The 19,788-nt window shown below is 41.0% G+C and overlaps 1 protein-coding gene across 4 annotated transcripts in view; it reads left to right on the forward strand.

The window, feature by feature from the left end:
• The first annotated feature begins 362 nt into the window (after positions 1-362).
• The window catches only part of cbfa2t2 (CBFA2/RUNX1 partner transcriptional co-repressor 2), a 36,315-nt gene continuing 16,889 nt past the window's right edge, over positions 363-19,788 (forward strand). The window contains exon 1 of one of the 4 annotated variants that reach the window (XM_026166871.1): positions 363-615. In XM_026166871.1, the coding sequence (XP_026022656.1) occupies positions 588-615 (28 nt within the window). In that variant the 5' untranslated portion in view covers positions 363-587. The other 3 variants (XM_026166870.1, XM_026166876.1, XM_026166873.1) reach the window with 3 other exon arrangements.

A 19,788-nucleotide genomic window follows, 5' to 3' on the forward strand; every position in this document is an offset into this window, starting at 1 on the left:
CACACAAAATATTCAACTTTGTTTTAACTTGCGTGCAAGTTTATTGTTCAAAGTTCAACATTAATTCATCCCTAAAGGGTAAATATCCACCATAGTTCTCTCGTCTTTGCTCGTTTCAGTGACAATTTGTGAAAGCTTTCCGAGCGATAGATTTAGGCTATGAAAAACAAAATCAATACACCAACAAGTTGAGGTCGTAAACGACTTTGCTCAAGGCAATGGAAGTGTGTCTGCTGTGAGGATTATGCGAGCTGAACTGGTGTCCTATTGTTGCCGCTGGGAGTTAATCATTACTGTTTCCCTGCTGCAAACGAGCGTTATTGGCTTTCTGCTTAAATGCTTACAATTAGTACCGCCCACTCAGATATTCTCTGTTGCGTTTGAGAAAACATACCTGATGCCTGGCGTTGGACTGGATCGATTGTCTCCGGCACATCGTGCTTCATTGTTTCTTCATTATTCTTAAGTGTTTAGAAGGTTTTTGGTTTGGAGGAAGGTCTGCCAAAAAATAAGCGAGAGAAAGTGCTTGAAAAGAAGCGCCAACCAACATTCCGCCAAGAGCAAGAAAACTCATAAAGACGAAGGGCATGGTCGGAATGCCGAGTGCTTTAACTTGTAAGTGAACCTTTAATGCATTTATTCCATATTGAAATGCATCCTGTGTGACTATGCGATCTTTTATCTGATATAGTGAATATTTACAGGTGTGTTCCTGATTTTTTTGCACCTGCGCTTTTATGCATACTGTTGAACAAATGGCCGGTATGTCCTATTCTCGCGTTACATAATTAAGAATCCAGGATCTCAGTTAAAGAGACGTCTTTGCCTCCTAATGAAAATAAAGCAGAACTTTATTTACATAATATGTGAGGGAAAGAGTATTGTTATCAGAGTTTCTCTCAGAGGGGAGGCTGAGTCTTCGGAAAAACACCCTTTGAACGTGTTACTTCACATTACATCAAATCATTATGATGAGCAAACAAAAACTCGGTTATCCTTTTGTCTGGTAAGATCTTACGCTCATTACGATCCATTAAAGAGAGTGAATAAACTATGCATAACACATACTCTGTTGGATGCATTATCCTTTATATAGCCCCCACAACAAGGCTATTATGCTCCCATTTGATTGAATAGCAGCTTGTGGTCTATGTGTCTTTTCAGTGGAGGATTTGGAGCCCTTAATCCACCAGACTAAGTTTTTTTCCTCTCTTTCCACCATCTGGAGTTTACAGCTTTTCAAGACAAAAACACCAGGCGGTGTGAAGCCAGGCTGGAACTCCTGCTTTATGCCAGGAGGAGTTTTTTTTCCTCTTTGTCTGTAGTTTCTTCCTGCTGTACTGCTGACACTGAGGGTCAATAGTACAGCCATGCAAGGCAGCTTGACTGTGGTGTGACTGGATCCCACTTATGTGTGCTGCTAAGTGTGGATTTGATGGGAATGGATGTGTTTAAACGCTGGATTTATAGCATCACTTAGTTGTTCAGTAGTCCACATGTGAGAACCACAATAAAGAGTCTGGCATCTTCTGTTGAAACAATTGTGACCAACATATGATGCAAGTGGGGTCAGCAGAGCCTGAAGGCTTGACTCTGGACATGTGTTTCCGTGACCCCCTGCGAGGACTCCATTTGGCCTCTTTCTCACCACAGAATAACAGATAATCAGATGACAAACACATCAACTTAATAAGATGCTGATGTTTTGGTGGTGAGAGTGGTAATGATGATGACAGAGTTACAACGGCCACCAGGGAGCAGCAGAGTGTGTACTGTAATGCAAAACTACATACATGATGGATGCTGGATTTGAAAGTGATTATTGTTTTGGAAAATTTGGTTCCACTCTTAAATCAGAAAGGATAAAATGTGGGTACTCTTCTGTTTTACCGTAATTGCTGTTTAGTTAGAGTAATTTGATGCTATGCAGAAAGCTAAAAAGCCCTCTGGGAAGGATGGATGTTCTAAGTTCACTGGGAAAAAATGTACTGAAGAGCATTTGTTTCAACATTGCTACACCATAGTTGATCATTTCCATTCTCTCTTGATTTAATTAACTCTACTTGAAAACATATGGATAATCTTCAACTCAGATTATTCTCCTCCTTCTCTTGTTCTCTTTGGGCTGGGGTACAGAGTCAGATTCCAATCCTCTGACATTAAAAAAGGAAATAAACGACAAAGGGGCCCTGCAGGTTTGAATTAGAGACTTTTAATTGGTTTTGGCTTGAGTGGGTTGTTAGCATTGCCAGACGTGGGCCCTTAGTGTTTTGCCATGTGGGAGAATTTCCCCATCCTGGAGGTAGAGAAAGGTGCCTGCAGAGCTTTCGAGTCACCCCTGCACTGTTTCTTGTTCGTGTAGACTGATAGCTTGCATGCAGTTGTGTCTGCATTATGTGTTATGTATCTTGTAATGTGTGAAAATATTTTTTTCCCAGTGTGTTATAAATGCTTGTAGCTTGTAAGGGTGTGTGTCATGCATGTGGTTGGCTGTGTTTTCATATAATGCATGTACTTGGGTGTGCGTGTGTGTTTTGTGTGTCAGGCTGTGAGCCCAGTATCCTTCTCACTCCCTCTGGTCTCTGCGTGGGTCTTTTCAACCAGCACTACCACCTGTTAGTGTTTTACTCAGGCCCCAAGGCTACAATGACTGCAGAACCTTGCAGATTTGCTCATCAAGCCCATCAGATCGACTCCATTGCCTTAAATCTGGCTCCCATTTCCTATCACAGGGCCGTTCTGAGCTGGATTGCTTGCAGTTCAGCTGAGTCAAGACTGTGGACAATTAAACAAGTTTGAGTTTAGTTGAGATTGATTAATTACTTGTGAGCGACAACATTTTATTCAGCATGTTCCACTGCTGGATCACACTGGAGTGTTTGCTAAGTGTGGTTTTAGTGGTTAAAGAGATGTTTAAAGTCTGGATTTATCGGGTTACTTTGTAGCCCGATTTGGCAAATGTGTCATACACAGCAAAGATTCTGGCACCATCTGTCTGAGTAATAATCTGAAAAGACAATTTGAATAGACTTTAATTGCAAGTGCCATATATCTAGTGCTAATCGTCATTTACAGTGAAAATTGTAGTCAAAGATGGAAATGAACTCTGACTGTAATAAACAGAATTTACTCCCTTCTTACAGGAAATGAAAATATATCATCTCTGCAGCCTAAACCGCTGCAAACTGCATCATCAGTCCATTTAAACAGATGGGATTTGTCATGTTTTATGTTTCGTGAGACCTCTGAGCTTTTCCGTCCCATTGTCTGTTTCCAATTCAATCCTCTGTGATCCCATGTCTATTACTTCAGACAGTGTGGCAACCTGAAGCAAAGGTTTGAAAAAAAAGGGGGGAAAGACAGAAGTGACCTAACAGTTAAAGGAACAAAACAGTGAGAGAATGGGAGTAGAAAGAGATTAACTGTCAGGGAGAATGTGAGGCTAATTGAAGCCAGTTTTGCACAGCTGTTTCTTGTTGCTGTGCGGTACTGCACAGAGCGGCGGAGACAATAGGATCCAGATGTGATCTTGCACTGAGGATCACCCGGCAATAACAATCCTCAGAAATAGAAGGCGTACAGGAGACGGGAGATATTAAGAGTGTCCGTGCTCGTCTACTCTTTTAACAAAACATCACTTCTCCACCTTTGAAAGATAACCCAGCTGTGCCTTTCAGTCTTGATTGCAGGTCTCAGCTTGGTTTCTGAGTGTTGTTAATACTCTCATTTTGTTATACTGCCAACCACCGCCATGACCTCTGTACTCAGGTGTCACTGGTAGCGTAAACATCGCTTTGACACATTTGACTATTCCAAAAAGGCGGCTTGCAGGATTTGAGAGTGGTTTTGCATACTTGTCATATGGCTTTTTAAGGACTCGGCCAAAAGGGACTAAAGCCTCTTTCCCTTTTGTGTGTTCATCTGTTAACAGTCTTTCCTTTAAATTGTCGTGTGAAAAAAAAAAACTCAACAAAAAAACCAAGCATCCTTTATCATTTTTGAGGAAGAAATGCAAGTCCTGCGGTTGTGCGCAGGCATTTATTTGTTTGTCGACTTTAAGTGGAGGGACACTGGCTAGGAACAAAAGTGTCCAGTCACTTCAGAGCAATTTGGCCGAGAAAAAAAAGAAAAAGCAAGTGAAAGAAATGGATTACCACATTATGCTTTCTTAATGCCTGTCTCTCTGTTCCCACTTCTCATGCCTTTCACCCCCTTCCATCATTTCCCACTTGGCTCAGACAAAGAGGAGTTAGCATTGGTTACCCTTTTCTCCACGCCTCCTTTCTCACCCCCTGTTTCTGTCTCATGTTTCTCTCTCCTTCCATCCATCCTTTCTTTGTTCCCTCTCTTCCCTCCCTATGTTTCTGTCCCCTTTTCCTCTATTTATTTGACCTTTTTTCCCCTCTTTCCATCCGCACTCATCTGTCTGGTCTACTGTGTTGAGTCCAGCTAAACACAGCTGCAGCTTGCCTGTCACTGGCCAGAAGAAAGCTGACATCCAGCTGTGTATGAGTTATTATTGAAGACTCATGTGAGAAAACACAGTGCAGGGTCTGACAAGATGAAAAAGCAATATCGCAGCTTTAAAACCAATCTCCTTTCCCCCTGTTGAAGTTGTCACTTCTGAAACATTTTTTTAACATAAATAAATTCCTTAAGTCTTGTTTTGTTTGTTTGTATATTCAAGTAATACATCAAAATAATCATTAATTGTCAGCTGTAACATGTGTAGTGTTTATGGTAAGCATGTGCAACAAGCACAGCTTGTGTCTGACCCAGTATATCACTTCTTCCCATGACAAACAGTTGAATGGAGATGATGTAAAGCCTTGGCCCGATATTCTTTTCATATTTGACGCACACACACGCATGCAGTGAATGCAACACTGAATGTGTGATTTTTGCCAAAGTCAATATAACTCTCAAGCTGTTCTTTTCCTCTGTGAATTTTATGAATTTTGTCAAGTTCACGTCATGTGTCCTCACTCTGATTCCTTGCCTGCTAATCGTAGACACATACACAAGCTTGCATTGTAGACTGCCTGTGCTTGCTCTCAACATGTTCTCGGTGCAACTGTTTATTATCTTGTCCTCAGCTGGTGTCTCTGCTTATTGTCTTTGCTTGTTTGTCCCAGCAGAGTACTGTAGCAAGATGTCATACCCGCAGTGAGTATGCAAAGCAACGGCAAAGCAGGTGATGCCACAGTCCCCTATTGTTCGCCGGGATATTTAGGGGACTTGGCTCACAAGATTAAGCATGACGGTTGGGAAAGCAGGAGGAGGTTTGGCTTTGTTTGTTATATCTTTAAAAGAAAAGGAATCACACCGAGCAAAACTGTAAATACTACCGTCATTCTATTAGTCTTCAGCAGACACATCTGAAAATTATACTGCAACATTGACAAGTCCAAACATCCCTGAGGCTTAACCTAGGGAAATGCCAACACATGCCCCTGAATGTGTGCGTGGGTGTGTGTTAGCAAAGCCAGCCGTTATCTTCCCTCAGCTTTAATTGAGCCCTTCAGAAATCCCAAACACTATTACGCACACACAAACACACACTGAAAGTAAAGCCTGGAGGCTCTATCTCAGCCAGGCCAGGTGTTCCCGGCTCCACTGCCAGATGAACCACCTGCAGATCACAGGTGTGGCCATCGCCAGGGAAGAGAACAACACAGCTGCTCCTGCAGCCTCGGGGAGAGAAAGAGAGATATAAGGTTCATAGAGAATGACCTGCTGGTAGCAGGGAACTTCACACATCAGGTACAAAAACAGTCTAAAGTAACATTGAATCATAGGTGTTGTTGTCATCATATTCCTTATAGAAAAAAACAACTGTTCAGCTCAGCTCACGGCAGTGTGCGTTTAACTGAATCAGTGATAGCACTGACGTGTGGGACTACTATACTGAAAACAGAGTGATAGTCATGCTATTTCTAGAGCTCAGTGAAATTGAGAGAAGGTTGCTAAAACTAAACCTTTGGACATTTTAATTCATCAAAAGAAAATCTTCTGTTATGACAGGTTTTTTTTGTGTATTAATGAGCAGAGAAGATGAACGGTTTGGAGGTTCAAGTTTGTCATCTTAAAGTGACGTCCTTTGCAAAGAAATAATTCCGTATTATATAAATTATGAATTTCAGATGTGGAAAAAACAAAACTTTTCTGTTATTCGTTCCCTGCTTTAAACAAAACTGCCACTAAAGTATATCCTGTTGTCCTTAAAGGAATGTGCAGAATGTAGTTACTCACTGTATATGTTACATCTGTGTGTGGGCTTGTCCAAGTTTTAGCAAGCACGCACTCTTTTAACACAAAACGTCTCCCAAACATGGAGTTGTTTATGAGAGCTATTCATGTTTATGTGCCGACAATTGGGTGAGGCTGGCAACGCAGAGCGACTTCTGATCTGCGGTATCATTTTCCAATTAGCAAAATTGCTGCATTTAAAGATTTAACTATAAGCGCCATAGATGGATATCCCCGACAGGGAATCTGCTACATAAGTTAAACAAGAGAGCAGCTGGAGAGACTTTGAAAAGTGTGTGGTTGTTGAATATCGTTTAAGCGGCGTTATTGGTGAGAAGGGTTTGGCGTCTGGCTATGCACTTGGCTTTGCTGTGTGGAAACTTTAGGAAGATGCAGCCAAGCGAGCGTGTGACCCGCCGCTCATAAATTTCAAGCACACATGCAGCCACTCTCTCACTCTCCCTCATACCAACACACAAGCGCTTTCTCACTTACTTTCCCTCTCGCTCATAAACACACACTTATGCATGAATCTCCCACTTCTTACACTTTCTCGTCTCTGTTCGTCTCCATCTTGTTTTGCTCTCTTAAACACACTTGTCGCACCCAAAGAGCAGCTTTGTGTCTCCCCTCCGTGCGTGGAGTGTAATAGGAGATGTGATGGTTTTCCGTGGGTGAGCAGGCGGGTCAGGCCTTACTTAAACTAATGGCTCCCAGCAGTGTTGAATAGCCAGACACAGTGGAGCCGAGGCCTGAGGTTTTGGAATGCCACTGCCGGCTCAATGCCTGCCTTTCATCGGCACTGAGTGAAGGAGAGAAAGAGAGCGAGTTAGAGAAAGGAAAAAAATAAAAGAAAGCGGGGGGAGAAGAGGAGGGGAAAGAAGAAAATACGGGGCTCATTTGTTATGGGTGATATGAGGATGACTGAAAAGGAGGGCACAATAGTCTTTGAATGGAAGGACAGAGTGGGGTGAGGGCAGGTCCGTAGACCGGGGGAAGAGGTGAAGGGAGAGGCGTGTTTGAGCTTGTGGGATGTCAGGAGGGGGTAAAGTACCAGTCGCTAGTTGTTTTGTGTAAGAGCAACGTGGGACCCCTCCTGACCAGTCACCCGTTTGTTCTTAATGTCTTGATGGATGAGCTTTGAACAAGTCTTGAGGGAGTCGGTATAGCCTTGTTCAAACTAATGCAGATAATTTAAACATTTCTCTTCTCTTTTGCCTTTCATCCCAACTGTGTGACCATAACTGACCGACAAATACATCCCGTTGGAAATTCCCTAAAAACTCAATACATTTGAAATGCAGACAATGTGTATGTCATATCTCATATGTTCAGACTGATTTGTTCCTATATTATGCTGTAAATGCACTCAGCATTTCACAGTTTACCACTTTAAACAATGCAGCATTTTTTAAAAGTTCACATTTTGTGGTTGTTCTCCTTCTTTATCAGGCAAAAAAGTCTGTAAAACTGTATCTGTGATGTAAGGAGCTAGGAAAGAAAAGTTGCTGGACATATTTAAGTCTCTAAGACTGGACTTAAAGTAGTCCAGTTGCTTTGTGTTTTCTTTCCAAGCTCCTTGGACAGACACCTCTTAGACAGACGTACTGTATCTGTGCTTTGCATGTCTGCACATGATGCATCAGATAATTCGCTAAAGGGGTTCCCCTTTGTGCTGAAATATGACAGAGAGGGAGTTCTTGAGCAAGTTTCAGTAATGCCATGAGTTGGGAGTGAAAATCTGTTGGTACGGGAAGTTTTGAAGGGAACAGCTCTGTACGCAAACGCATCTGCAGCTCAGTCTAACTGAGCCATCTGTGTGCATAGCTTTTTTTGCAAGAGAGCCAGAGAGCATGCATGTGCCTTCCTTTCAGTGTGAGTTCAATTTAGTGTTAAATTTGAGCATTTACAGTTAGGAAAGACTTCCTGCTATCACTACCCAAAATTTAAGTCAATAGAATTATAAAACTGTCTCGTAGTAAAGTATTTATTAAGTCATGTTTGACGTTTTAGGTGGTAATGATTAAAGCATGATAAAGAAACACATCACTTACGCCTTCTTTTCTGAGGTTTAAGGGCCATACAATACTGCTGCGCAAATCAGACTACGTAATTTCTGGACAAATTGCAGTCAGACTGTTGCTTGGCCACAGGTGGCCCCAATAAAATGGTCAAGCTTAGATAACTGATTCACAAACAGTCGGGGACACCAACAGAAGGATAGATAAGTTTAGATAGGTTGGAAATGTGTACAGATTAGCCATTTGTCCAATTTTCTGAGAAGGAGACAAGGGACATATGGTAATATTCAAATGAATCAGTTCATCAACTGTCAATAGCTTGCACCTCAGCAGTTGGCTACTATGGGGATGGCATGTGTCTGTGTAACCAGAGAGGTCTGTGTAAAATTTCTCTCAGCTCTGCTGTTCAAGAAAAAGCTTATAAATTCAGAACCACAAGTTGTATCAACATGATTTAAAAAACCATAAGAGTCACAAGAAGTTGCTGTTTTTTGTGTTCCTAGTCTTAAAAATGTGGTAAGGGAAGTAAAATGGAAAAATAAAAAGCAGCTTGTTTATGCTTTTCCCCTAAACTCCTTGACTGAATCATAATGGGAGTCAATTTGGCATTTACATAGCCCTTCTCTTACTCAAATACATCTAAATCAAAGCGTGTACATGCGTTAGCTTGGAGGAATGCATTGTTTGAAAGAAGATAAATTTCCCTATGATCTGGTGTAAAATGATGCTTGTAAAGTGATCATTGTGGGTTTATTAGTAGATTGAAGACACATTTTTCATTAAAAATGAGTCCTTTTTAGCCTTCTAATTCACTTGAACAGGGAAGGATTTGAGGGATTTTGTGGAAATTTTCAGTTATTTGAAACTCAAAACATCAAGAAAGCCAAAAAACATCATCTCACTGCAGGGTGAGTCAGTTTGGTGTGTGAATGACCTTTCTGTGACAAACAAGGAAGAGATCAGCTTAACATAAACTGGCACTCTTTGGTTTGCAACCTTTGCACTTTGCACTTTTCGGGTGGCATCAGTTGTTAATTTTTGGTGAAAAAGTGTCTAATTATCATTCATCAACATTGCTTACAAGACACAGCTTTTAGATTGTGAACTTCCATTTAACTAATAATGGAAGAAAATAATGACTTCAGTGTTTTATTCAGTTTCCATAAAAATTAAGGACATTAAAACAGAAGTAAGAGTTTGTGTTTGGAAGATTCTGGGAATCTTACCATCCTCCAATACTTTCCCACCGTCAATAACCAACACATACGGTAAAAAGGAGCTTTGCACTGTCTGTTTTTTGTTTGCATGACCTATTGTTTATCTGATCCCAAAGACAGAGAGAAAATAGCCCTCACTTTACCCTTGATTACTACCGAGAAGCATCTTATTTGATCTCTATTTTTTGCCTCTATCTGTATTTTTTTCTTTTTTTTATTACAGTAAATGGTCCATCAGATAGCAGTAGACCTTAGATAAATGTGGTGTAGACAATGTAATGGAAAATGCATTCTTTCAAGATCAGACAGGGAAATCTATGGCTGTGTCAAATTAGCCAACATCAGGATTCTGAACAGTGATCAGATGGAGGTATAGAGGGAAAGGAAACCGAGGGGGGCTGGTCCATGCTGGTAAGATGCGTAAAGAGAAGAGGGGCAGCAATGATGAGATTTAGCGGGAAAAATAGCAACAATATGGAAAATTACCCATAATTCTTATCAGCTAGCCTGGCAACTACCTCCTTTCTTTGCTGGCCTGACTAGCCTGATTTACAAAAAGAGACATTTGAGTATGCCCGCACGAACTAACCGAGATCCACAGAGCAAGAGGAACTGTTTTTACATGATTTTAGGATAATGTCTAGTGAATTAGGTTACATGATTGCTGCCCTTTTCATGTTTCTGACATGAACACAGCAGGAGATGGTCAAATGGCATGTCACTGTGGGAAATAATCTATTTGGTTTAGGTGAAGCTTCTGCCTGGGTAGAGGTTGAAGCAGGCAAGTACAACAGACTGGAGTGCTGAGAGGTTAAAGGAGGTTAATGTAAGATATGACTGTGCCAGACTTTTGCATTTTCATATACACCTCACTGAAGCAGTGTTTAAGCAAGTTCAGGTCTGAGGTACATACGTAAAAATTACAAAATCTATATCTGCTAGGAAACTGATGGTGGAAATATTAAACATTTAGTGGGATTTCAATAAAAAGTTTTCATAATGAATATGGAATTCAGTGTGTGTGGGACCAGAATTATTATTATCTTGTAGTGTTGAATAGGGATGGGTATTGTTTAGGTTTTATCCGATACCAGTACCAAACCGGTACTTTTGAAACAGTGCCGGTGCTTAAACAGTGCTCGAACCGGTGCTTAAAGAATGGAGAACACAAAATTGGTCCAAAAACCTCTCATGTTTAGCTGTTTTTTTTGTAAAAAGATAACAATGTTAGCCTTTTCTGCAGCTATAGGGGATTTATGGCATCACTCTTGGCTGGAAGCAGTGCTTAAACAATGGAAAAAACACAAACTTTGTCCAAAAACCTCTCGTGTTTAGCTGTTTTCCACTTTTTCTTTTGTCATTTTAGCCTTTTTGGCCAGGGTGAAGGGAGTATCTGCCATGACACAAGAAGACAGCCGCATGTAACTACGACGGTGTTTGCTAGTTCACCTTACATGCATTAATGTAATAATGTGGTTAGCCTACTCAACGCAAATTACACACGAACAACATTAAGCTACTCATGCAGAGTAGATGATGCTGCGGCCATCATCATCATTTCTGCTACACTGGCAGGGCTAGGGGCCAGGACTCTCCTCTTCGGGTTTTTGGGGGATGTTGCTAACTCCGGGTCCGATAACAGGCACCACACCCGCAGTAGATGTGCTCGGTGTGAGATCTTGCAGCAAGCTATCAAATACGGCGCATTTCTCGGCTTTTAAAAAAACGCTATGCGTCGCCAGGTGTTTCATCAGATTCGAGGTGTTACCTCCTTTGCACAGTATCAGCTTAAAGCACTTGTTGCAGGCTGCTGAGTTTGCATCTTTTGCTGTGAAGTACAGCCAGACTTTGAACGCTTCGCCTTGGGCATTTTTAATCTGTAGCTCTGCTCTAACAGAACGTACGTACCTGGGCCCGCCTACTACGCTTGCAAAGGTAAAATGATTGGCTGGCCTCAACATACAGTTGAAGTTCTTTAAACATTCAGCCACGTTACCCAGTAAATTATTTGCATGCACAATCAACATATGAGTAGCCTCTAGAACCACTAGTATATTTGGATTAATTCAATTTTGTTAATGTGTCGGATTATTATTTTCTTTACGTGAGGCATCATACTGGCAGATTCCATTGTTGTTGTATTTCTGCATTCCTGTTTTTTGTATGAGGACCAGCTATGTGAGTGTAAAAACACGGTATTCTACTTTCTGTACTTGCGCCACTTGTATATGCTGTAGAGCTATAAACGTATCTGTCATCACAATAATGACCCATTAGAAAACAGTTTTCACTAGAAACACATGCATTCAGTGATCCAACCGTGTAAAACTGTGTTAAAAATGATTGGATGGAATTAATTTCGGATTGGTCTCAAGTACTCAGCAGGGTATAATAAAGCAATCCAAATGAAGGGATAGACACATGATACGCTCAACTTTTTTTCTGTTCTTTCCCATCAACATTCAGCGGTCCTGAATGTGTACACACACACACAGGCACACACAGAGGACCTAATGTTCTGTCTTGTTTACCCAATCACCATATTCCCATATATTTCCCCTTTTCATCCATCTTCCACTAATTTTTTTCTGGCCTTTCTAAAAAATGTTGTTTACTTTTTCTAAAAGTAGAAGTTTGGCTCGGGAGCGTGTGAACAGTAACAGATGCTGCACAGTCTCTGGTTCTGTCTCTGTCTCACTCTTTATCTCTCACACATACACACAATGACAAACAGCTGCAAGAGGCTTGAGCAGCTACAGTAAAAAGAACGCATAAAATATATACATGCACCATGATAAGTTTTTATAGAACTAATACAGGCTAACATAGAATATATTGTTTTCCTTATTTGGGACCCTTCTGGAAAGAGTTTTTGTGTAGTGAGTGTAGTGATCTCAAAATCTCAGCAGAGGGTTTGTTGTAAAAAGAAAAGTTGAACCATCACAGTGTGTAACAATGCATTGGACACTGTTATGTAAAACTTTTGAAGAGAGAAATGAAATTTAGGCACAATAAATACATTATAGGTGAACCTTTCAATGGTTGATTCAACAAAATAAAAATAAAGCACGTCTAAAAAGTGAACGTAAAACAGAAATCCAAAAGGAGGTACTTGAGAAGAACTAGACAAAGATGGAGCTGGTTACAGAATATATACATATACACATATGCAGGGATGATTTGTGATTAGGCACTGGAGGTGGAAACAATCAAACACAGGTGAAACTAAGGGGCGGGGCAGACGATAAGGATGGAAAGAAACAATATCAGTCAATCAAAACTTTATTTATAAATTTTGGATAAAACTAAGATCAGGTATAATAGATAGATAGATAGATAGATAGATAGATAGATAGATAGATAGATAGATAGATAGATAGATAGATAGATAGATAGATAGATAGATAGATAGATAGGACAGGGACATGGTTCCTTTCCAGTTGTCTGTCCAAAAACTGCATAAAGGGGATTGTGTGAGAACCACTTTCTAAAATGACACATTATAGTCTTGTTAAGCCTTCCTGTGCCAACAGACCATCCATACATCCATCCATGTAATCAATAGAATGGATGTATTCGCCTGTTTCATCTTCTGCCTACCTTACTTCTCCAAAGAGCTTTTTGGGTAATGTAGCACGCAGCTTTGTATATTTAGTATTTATATGCAAATCATTTATCCTTCAAATGTCCTATTATGCTCATTTTCAGCTCTGTATTTTTATTATACAACAGCTCAAATTAATCATTTTTCTTGCACTGAAACAAATCATTTCGCCTCTATTGCTTTTAAGAACACTCTCACCTGAAGATAGCTGTCTTTTATTTGGCGAACCCTAGAAAAAGAATGTTTATAAAGCAAATGGCATACACTGACCAAGCTTTGGCTGTGTGTATTAACCTTAACATAACCTTTTTCTGAAAATATTTATGTTGGTCAAATGTGACGTTGCTTAAATTTGGGCTTTCAATGAGGACTTTCAAGCCAATATTGGTGGAAAAGACTAAAGACCATGCTTGTACATGTAAATCAGTTAGTATCTGATATCTATCACTGGCGTTAGCTCCTCCAGTATGTGCTGCCATAACGTACTGGTAACAGTATAGCTTCATATGCTTGGGCTTCCTAATTTCCCCACCTTTTCACCCCCTCTCTCTCCCTTTCTCACAACCACCTGGTCTTTCCTCTGAGCCTGCTGACTGACCAGATGCACCCTGAATAGAGCAGGCCTTCTACAACAGAGGAGCAGAGAAAGAGGTTATTAAGGGAGAATATTCAGTACAATTTAAGTTTTGACAGCCCACAGCAACATCAACACCCCCAGTGAAGTCTTTTATGACTGTATAGTTTACTATAGGTACATTTCTTTTCTGTGTTTACTTGATCTTAACAGAAACAACTGTGGATGATTGCTGTGTAATAATGTGGCTATATTAAAACTGGCTCTTGTGGCTGGTTTTGACTGCTATGTGTTTGTAGCAATTCTTTGATTCGAAAACTTCACAACAGCTTCAATCAAAAAGCCTTAAAAATCTAACATTTGAACCATGTTTCCCTGAGAACATTAAAATTTGTCCTTCAGGGTCCTGTTCACTCTTCTGTGGACCAGATAGATTGCAAATTGTTCCATATTTAGAAGTTGTTTGGGGAAAGTTTGGGGATAGTTCTATTAGAGATCATCTAATCAAAGGCTGTTGGTAGTCCCCCGAACACGTTTTAAAACCAGAGGTGATAGATCTTTTACAGCGATGGCCCCCAGGTTGTGGAATTCTCTCCCTCCATCTTTACGTTGCCTGGATTGTATTTATTCCTTTAAACATCATCTTAAGACTCATTTATTTAGACTAGCTTTTAACTAGATTTGTGCTGTATGTTTGATTGTGCTGTGTTATGTTTATCAGTTTTATATTATTGTGAAGCACTTTGTGGTTTTCATCCTGTGAAGAGTGCTATATAAATCAATCAAAGTACAGTAAAGTAAACAAAAACAAACAAACTTGATCTTTGATTTAACTGATCATAGTATTTCTGATCATAGTATTTCACGTGAGAAAAAAAAATATTAAAATGAACTGAATCCAGGTCATATTTTCTCTGGGTATGTGTAGACTGCCCAGCCTCAGCTAGGCACAAATATCTTAACCTGCTACTTGTCTCGTGCATAAATCAGGCAGTGATTTAAGTTTAACTCAGTCAAAATGGAGAGCAGAGGACAAGAGAGTAGAAGAGGAAAGAAGAATAACTCATTCATGCTCATCAAGTGCTCCTCAGTCCATTTGCTGGCAAGGCGAGTTGAGCTGGCTGCATTAAGGAACTGAAGAAAAAAAAAAGAGGGCTACACCGAAAGGGTTGAAAAGGGGAGGGAGGGTTGTTAGTATAAAAACATTTTAAGGGGAGATCCCCACTCTCTTGAGGGGGTGGGAGAGAGTGTGCCCCCCACTTCTACACATACACACACGCATGTACTTTTGTCTTGCTTGGCACAGTCTCTTGTTTAGCCTTTAGGTGCCAAAGCAATTAGTTATGTTAATTGCAAGGTCCATTGCACTGAATGCAGGTTGAATGGGGCCAGTCAGCAGTGGATGATTGGCCAGGATCCACAGGGGAAGGGGAGTGGGGGTTATGACGTTGCTGGAACACTCGACCCATGAAAACAGAGGATGGGACAGTGTGTGGGAAAATAGGGGAGGAGCTAGAGCTGGAAAAGAGAGATTGAGAGGGTGGGAGACAGAGCTTGAGAGAGCAAGCGTGAGAGAGGACGGAAATTCAGTCAGCAAAAGAGAGAGAATTAAGTAAAGCAGCCGTGGCGGAGTCGGTAGCAGAGATAGTAAGAGTGATAGAGAGAGCTTCACATGAGCGAAATAAAAGTAAGTAAGAGTGCGTGTAGTGCAGTGTTCGCTGGTCTGCTCGGTTATCTGTCTCCATCTGGGTGCCATCTGTGTCTTTGGCTCTGGCCTTCACCACACTGGGGCTCACATATGTGGGAATGCAAACACATGCCTGACATATGAAGGTGCGGAGTCACAAGAAGGGACAAAAAGCAAAGGATAAGAAAGCAAAACCCCAATACTGCAGCTGAGTTTCTCAAAGGACTGAGTGGACTCTACACTAGAGTGGAGGTAGGACTGAGCGTGTTCCAATATCAGTTTGTGTTTTTGGAGGATTTTTGTGTTTGTGTGTGAAAAATGCCTTGTTTTCACGAGTGAGTGAGTGTGGCAGATAGTCCACTTTATGTGCCTAGTTTGTGTGTTTCTGTGTGTGTTCCATCCTAAATCCCAGAGCTGCTCTGTGCTGTACAGATGGTGCCTCATCCTTATCTCTTCATCCTTGTTGAGTGAGGTAGAAGCCTCTTTTACCTGTGCACAGAAAATGTCTCCTGCCATATGGGCAAAATATTAATTGCCTTTTAAAAAATACTAATTTGTACTTATGTTTAGAAATATTTTAACATTTAACCAAGACTGTGTGGTTTGACTTTTCTTAGAGAAACTACAATAAACAGAACATTTTTGCTCTTCTGTTTCACATTCACCATTCTCTTTCCTTACCTTATTAGTGAAATGTATGTTTGTCCTATAGTTGCTTGTCTCAGTATGCAGGAAAAAAAAGATAACTACTATGAGAAAAAAGTTGCAGCATTCCCCAAAATTGGTGCAAAGGAGCCAAATGTGTTCTTCCACAAAGTTTAATCTAGCTGGATTGGCTGTGATATCTGGAGCATACTTTTTTTTTCCTCTGTGGGATTCATGTGTGAACAGCCAAAACGGCAACCTCAACCAGATTTCTTTTTAAAAAACTGAGCAATTAGAGTGACTTTGTGTGTGAAAGGGGCTTATCTCTCTCAGCTGTCATTTCCTCAGATAGTAATCAGTTTTTCCACATGGCAAGCAGAGCAGAAGAAACTAGGTAAAGAAGACGTGTGCATCTGCTGTACAGTATCCCAGACATATGGGAAGAGGAGGGAAACTGCTGTGTCTGTCTTTCACGCTGTGCCTGCATGTTACACTCTGACATCAGTGGAGACGTTGATACTAGTGCAAATGTCACATTGTTGCATTGCTGTATATTTTGTCTGAGTTGGCCTTTTACAGTGCCATGCAGGGGATGTGTTCATGTTTCTTGTGCGCGGGGAGGATCTGACTGGAGACGCAGAAAGAGAAAAGGCAGAGAGACCTGGCCAGTGTCACACCAGACCAGGCCAGTTCATCGGGGAGATAGGAGCGACTAATTGTCGGCTGCACAGACTCAAACCAGAGACCCTTGTCTGGTCTGCTGGACTGTGTCATATTCCTGACAACAGGCACCGTGCTGTATCTGTGAGTTAGTGTATGTGTTTGTGCAGAGGACATTCAAGCTTCTTTTATTCAGAAATTTGATCCCACTTACATTCATTCCTGTTGAGCAGTTATAGTTTTTGTCTTAAATTTATGTGGCTTTGAAGTTTTCGATTGCACACTTCACAAGCGTACAGTATTTTTGAGTCTAAGGAAGTGAACGTGTCTCCATGTGCGTGCCAGGTGTCTTGCAGACATTGTGTCTGCTGAACTACAAGGTTGCTTGCCTTACAGCTTTCTGAAGCTTTTTTTCTTCTGACCTCAAACCCAGCTGAGTTTCTCTGCCAGAAGCAAAGTAATACATAGAGAAACAGACCACCATGACCCTTGCGTACTACAGAGAATACCCCCTGTTTCACCATGCGTATATACACACAGAACAGAGCAGCTGCTTCAAGAGTTTGCTGCAGGAAGTGCTCTATTAGTTCCAGTGGCGAGGTCTGTGATATCTGGCCCCAGGGGTTCAGTGAGACCGTGTGCTTATGAATGAATTTGAATGTTCTTGCTTATATGTTTACGTGTGTGGACACGAAAGGGTCACATCATTTAATCAAGCGAGACTATGCAGTCAATACAAGTAACAACCCGGAGTGTTAGTGGGTATCGAGAGACATTTTAGCATCAGTAGGCACCCCCACTCTGGCCGTCCTTCCTGTTGCAGGCCAGTGATATTGTAACTTGTCTCACCTTGCAAAGTGCGTTATTAAGAGCTCTCCTCCAGTGGTTCACTGACCTGAGAAACCCAGTCGGTGACCCATGACAAAACCTTTATTCACTGGGCTGATGTGGAGAAGAAGTATCAACATATAATTAATACGCTGTAAAATTGCGTAAGTAGTAGTTTTGGGTTGATATATAGTGACTTTGAAAATAGAAGATTAACACTTGTATTTTCAGAGTTGATGAAAGAGGTGGCATGTTACCAATAGTCTGTACGTAGTGCAGAGGACTAAATCACTTGGCTCAACGTGACTAAAATAGGTGCCAGGTCAGGGTATGGCACAGACCTTGTTTTTTGTTCAGCAGCATTACCTTCCTTCTCACATTGCATTAAGTCATTTCAGTGTTAAGCTGAAATGTCCAAGACTTAAGCATGAGGGCACACAGACGGACACCACTTTTCTACCCGCCCTAAAAAAACGGCATTTAACTTGTGCAAATTTTATGGAAAGATTGTGTAATTTTCCAATTCTAAACCCAAAAGTCAAAAAGTGATACTCAAGAGAAAAAGAAGAAGAAATGCATTTGCTGTTTTGTTAGGTGTGTGGGTGGACAAGCAATGGGTGGCGTTGCCTCTCTCCATGAATTGTCTGTCATAGTCATTATTTTCTCCTTTCTCTGGCTTTCCACCCCCCATCTTTGCCTCAGTCTGAAGAAGTGTGGATGTAAATGAGAACATTTCACTAACAAAAACAGTCTTTTGCCTATTGCGATTTGGTTGAGACTTTAAATCACTCTAATCTACATTTTCCTTCCACAGCATTTTCTGTTGCAGCTACAGTACGCTGCGTATTTTCCCAAGATATATAATAAGGAATACATTGTGTTCTTACCCGTATGTTTGCTAAAACCATACAGTACTCATACACAACAATAACACTCATCAAAACACACCTCAGCTCACACGTTTACCCATCCTCCATTACTATCATTGTCTCATTCTCCACATTGTTTTGAGCACAGCCGGCCTCTTTGTTTGACTTATCTGTCTCTCTCAGCGGCTGTTGAGCTCTGGTCTTTTATACAGCTGGGCAAAGCCTGCCCACAGCTCCGTGTTGTTGTTGTTTTTCTTTTATGGTACTCAGCTTTGAGTGATTGGATCGCCAAAATCCGAGTGTGACAGATTAGTCATCTTCATAGTCAAGGTTTAGAAAAAAGTAGATTTTTACTACAGTTGTGCTGCTTTCAAGCATGAACTCCAGAAAATGTTAAGAGAGTCAGGTTGGGACATGGTCCAGAGTTGTCCTTTCTCACATGTCCCACATTCACTAGCTGAGAAATCAGTGCACGGATACTAAACGGTCCAAAATCCCACAGATTTTTTTCCTGGAAGCTTTAAGACGTTTTAATCCGGCTTTATATTTGTTTTGTAGTTTTTTTATGGTTTGCTTGTGAACTAAGCATATTCCTTCCTTTTCATGTGTTTGGCCAACAGTATGTTTTTGAAAGCAAGATCAATGCTGATCCATTTCCTTCTTAGCATTTTAGGATTAATGTATAAAAAAAATCCATAAGATTAACTTAAACATGAACCCCAATACTAAGCCATTGTACCAGCTCTCCCAGTCTCGGTCAAAACCTGCAGTTTAACTTCAGCATGCCATGTGGGGATGTAACATCTGGTTGGACCTGAGCTGAGGCCATAAAGCCTCTGACACCTGGTCCAAAACAGGCCAGCCTTAATGTTAGCTTTGTTTTCTTGTGTCTAGAGCTTGTATTTTTGTTTTATGGATTACTGTAACTTACTAGTTCAATGTGTGCTTTATTGTGCACACGTGTGTGAATGTATGTTAATATGGATTTGAGATCTTCATCATGAAACATGTACAGCGGGTGAGAAAATGGGGGCTACGCAACTTAATTTTTATACTGTCATGCTTCCATGAATATTGCCACTGATTATATTCCACTTGCTGGTTTTGAGTTTGAAGACTCATCAGTCTCTTGATGATTGATGGGCAGGCTAACCAATTAGTTACAGAGAGGTGAGAAGGGTTGTAACCAGATAGGCAGATAATCCACTGGGCTCAGAGAAGGCTGGTGTGTGTGTGTGTGTGTGTGTGTGTGTGTGTGTGTGTGTGTGTGTGATTGACAGATATGAACTGTCCTTGTAGTGCCATTGTTGTTATTTGTGTGGCCATGTTTATATGCGCCCTGGGCAGGCAACACCTGGTGAACAGGGCTAATACGCACACACAACGCACGGACAGGATGACACAAATACACTTAGAGCTCTATACTTTGGCCCA

The sequence above is a fragment of the Astatotilapia calliptera genome, chromosome 5 (assembly GCF_900246225.1).
Source record: "Astatotilapia calliptera chromosome 5, fAstCal1.2, whole genome shotgun sequence".
In the NCBI taxonomy this organism is placed as follows: domain Eukaryota; kingdom Metazoa; phylum Chordata; class Actinopteri; order Cichliformes; family Cichlidae; genus Astatotilapia; species Astatotilapia calliptera.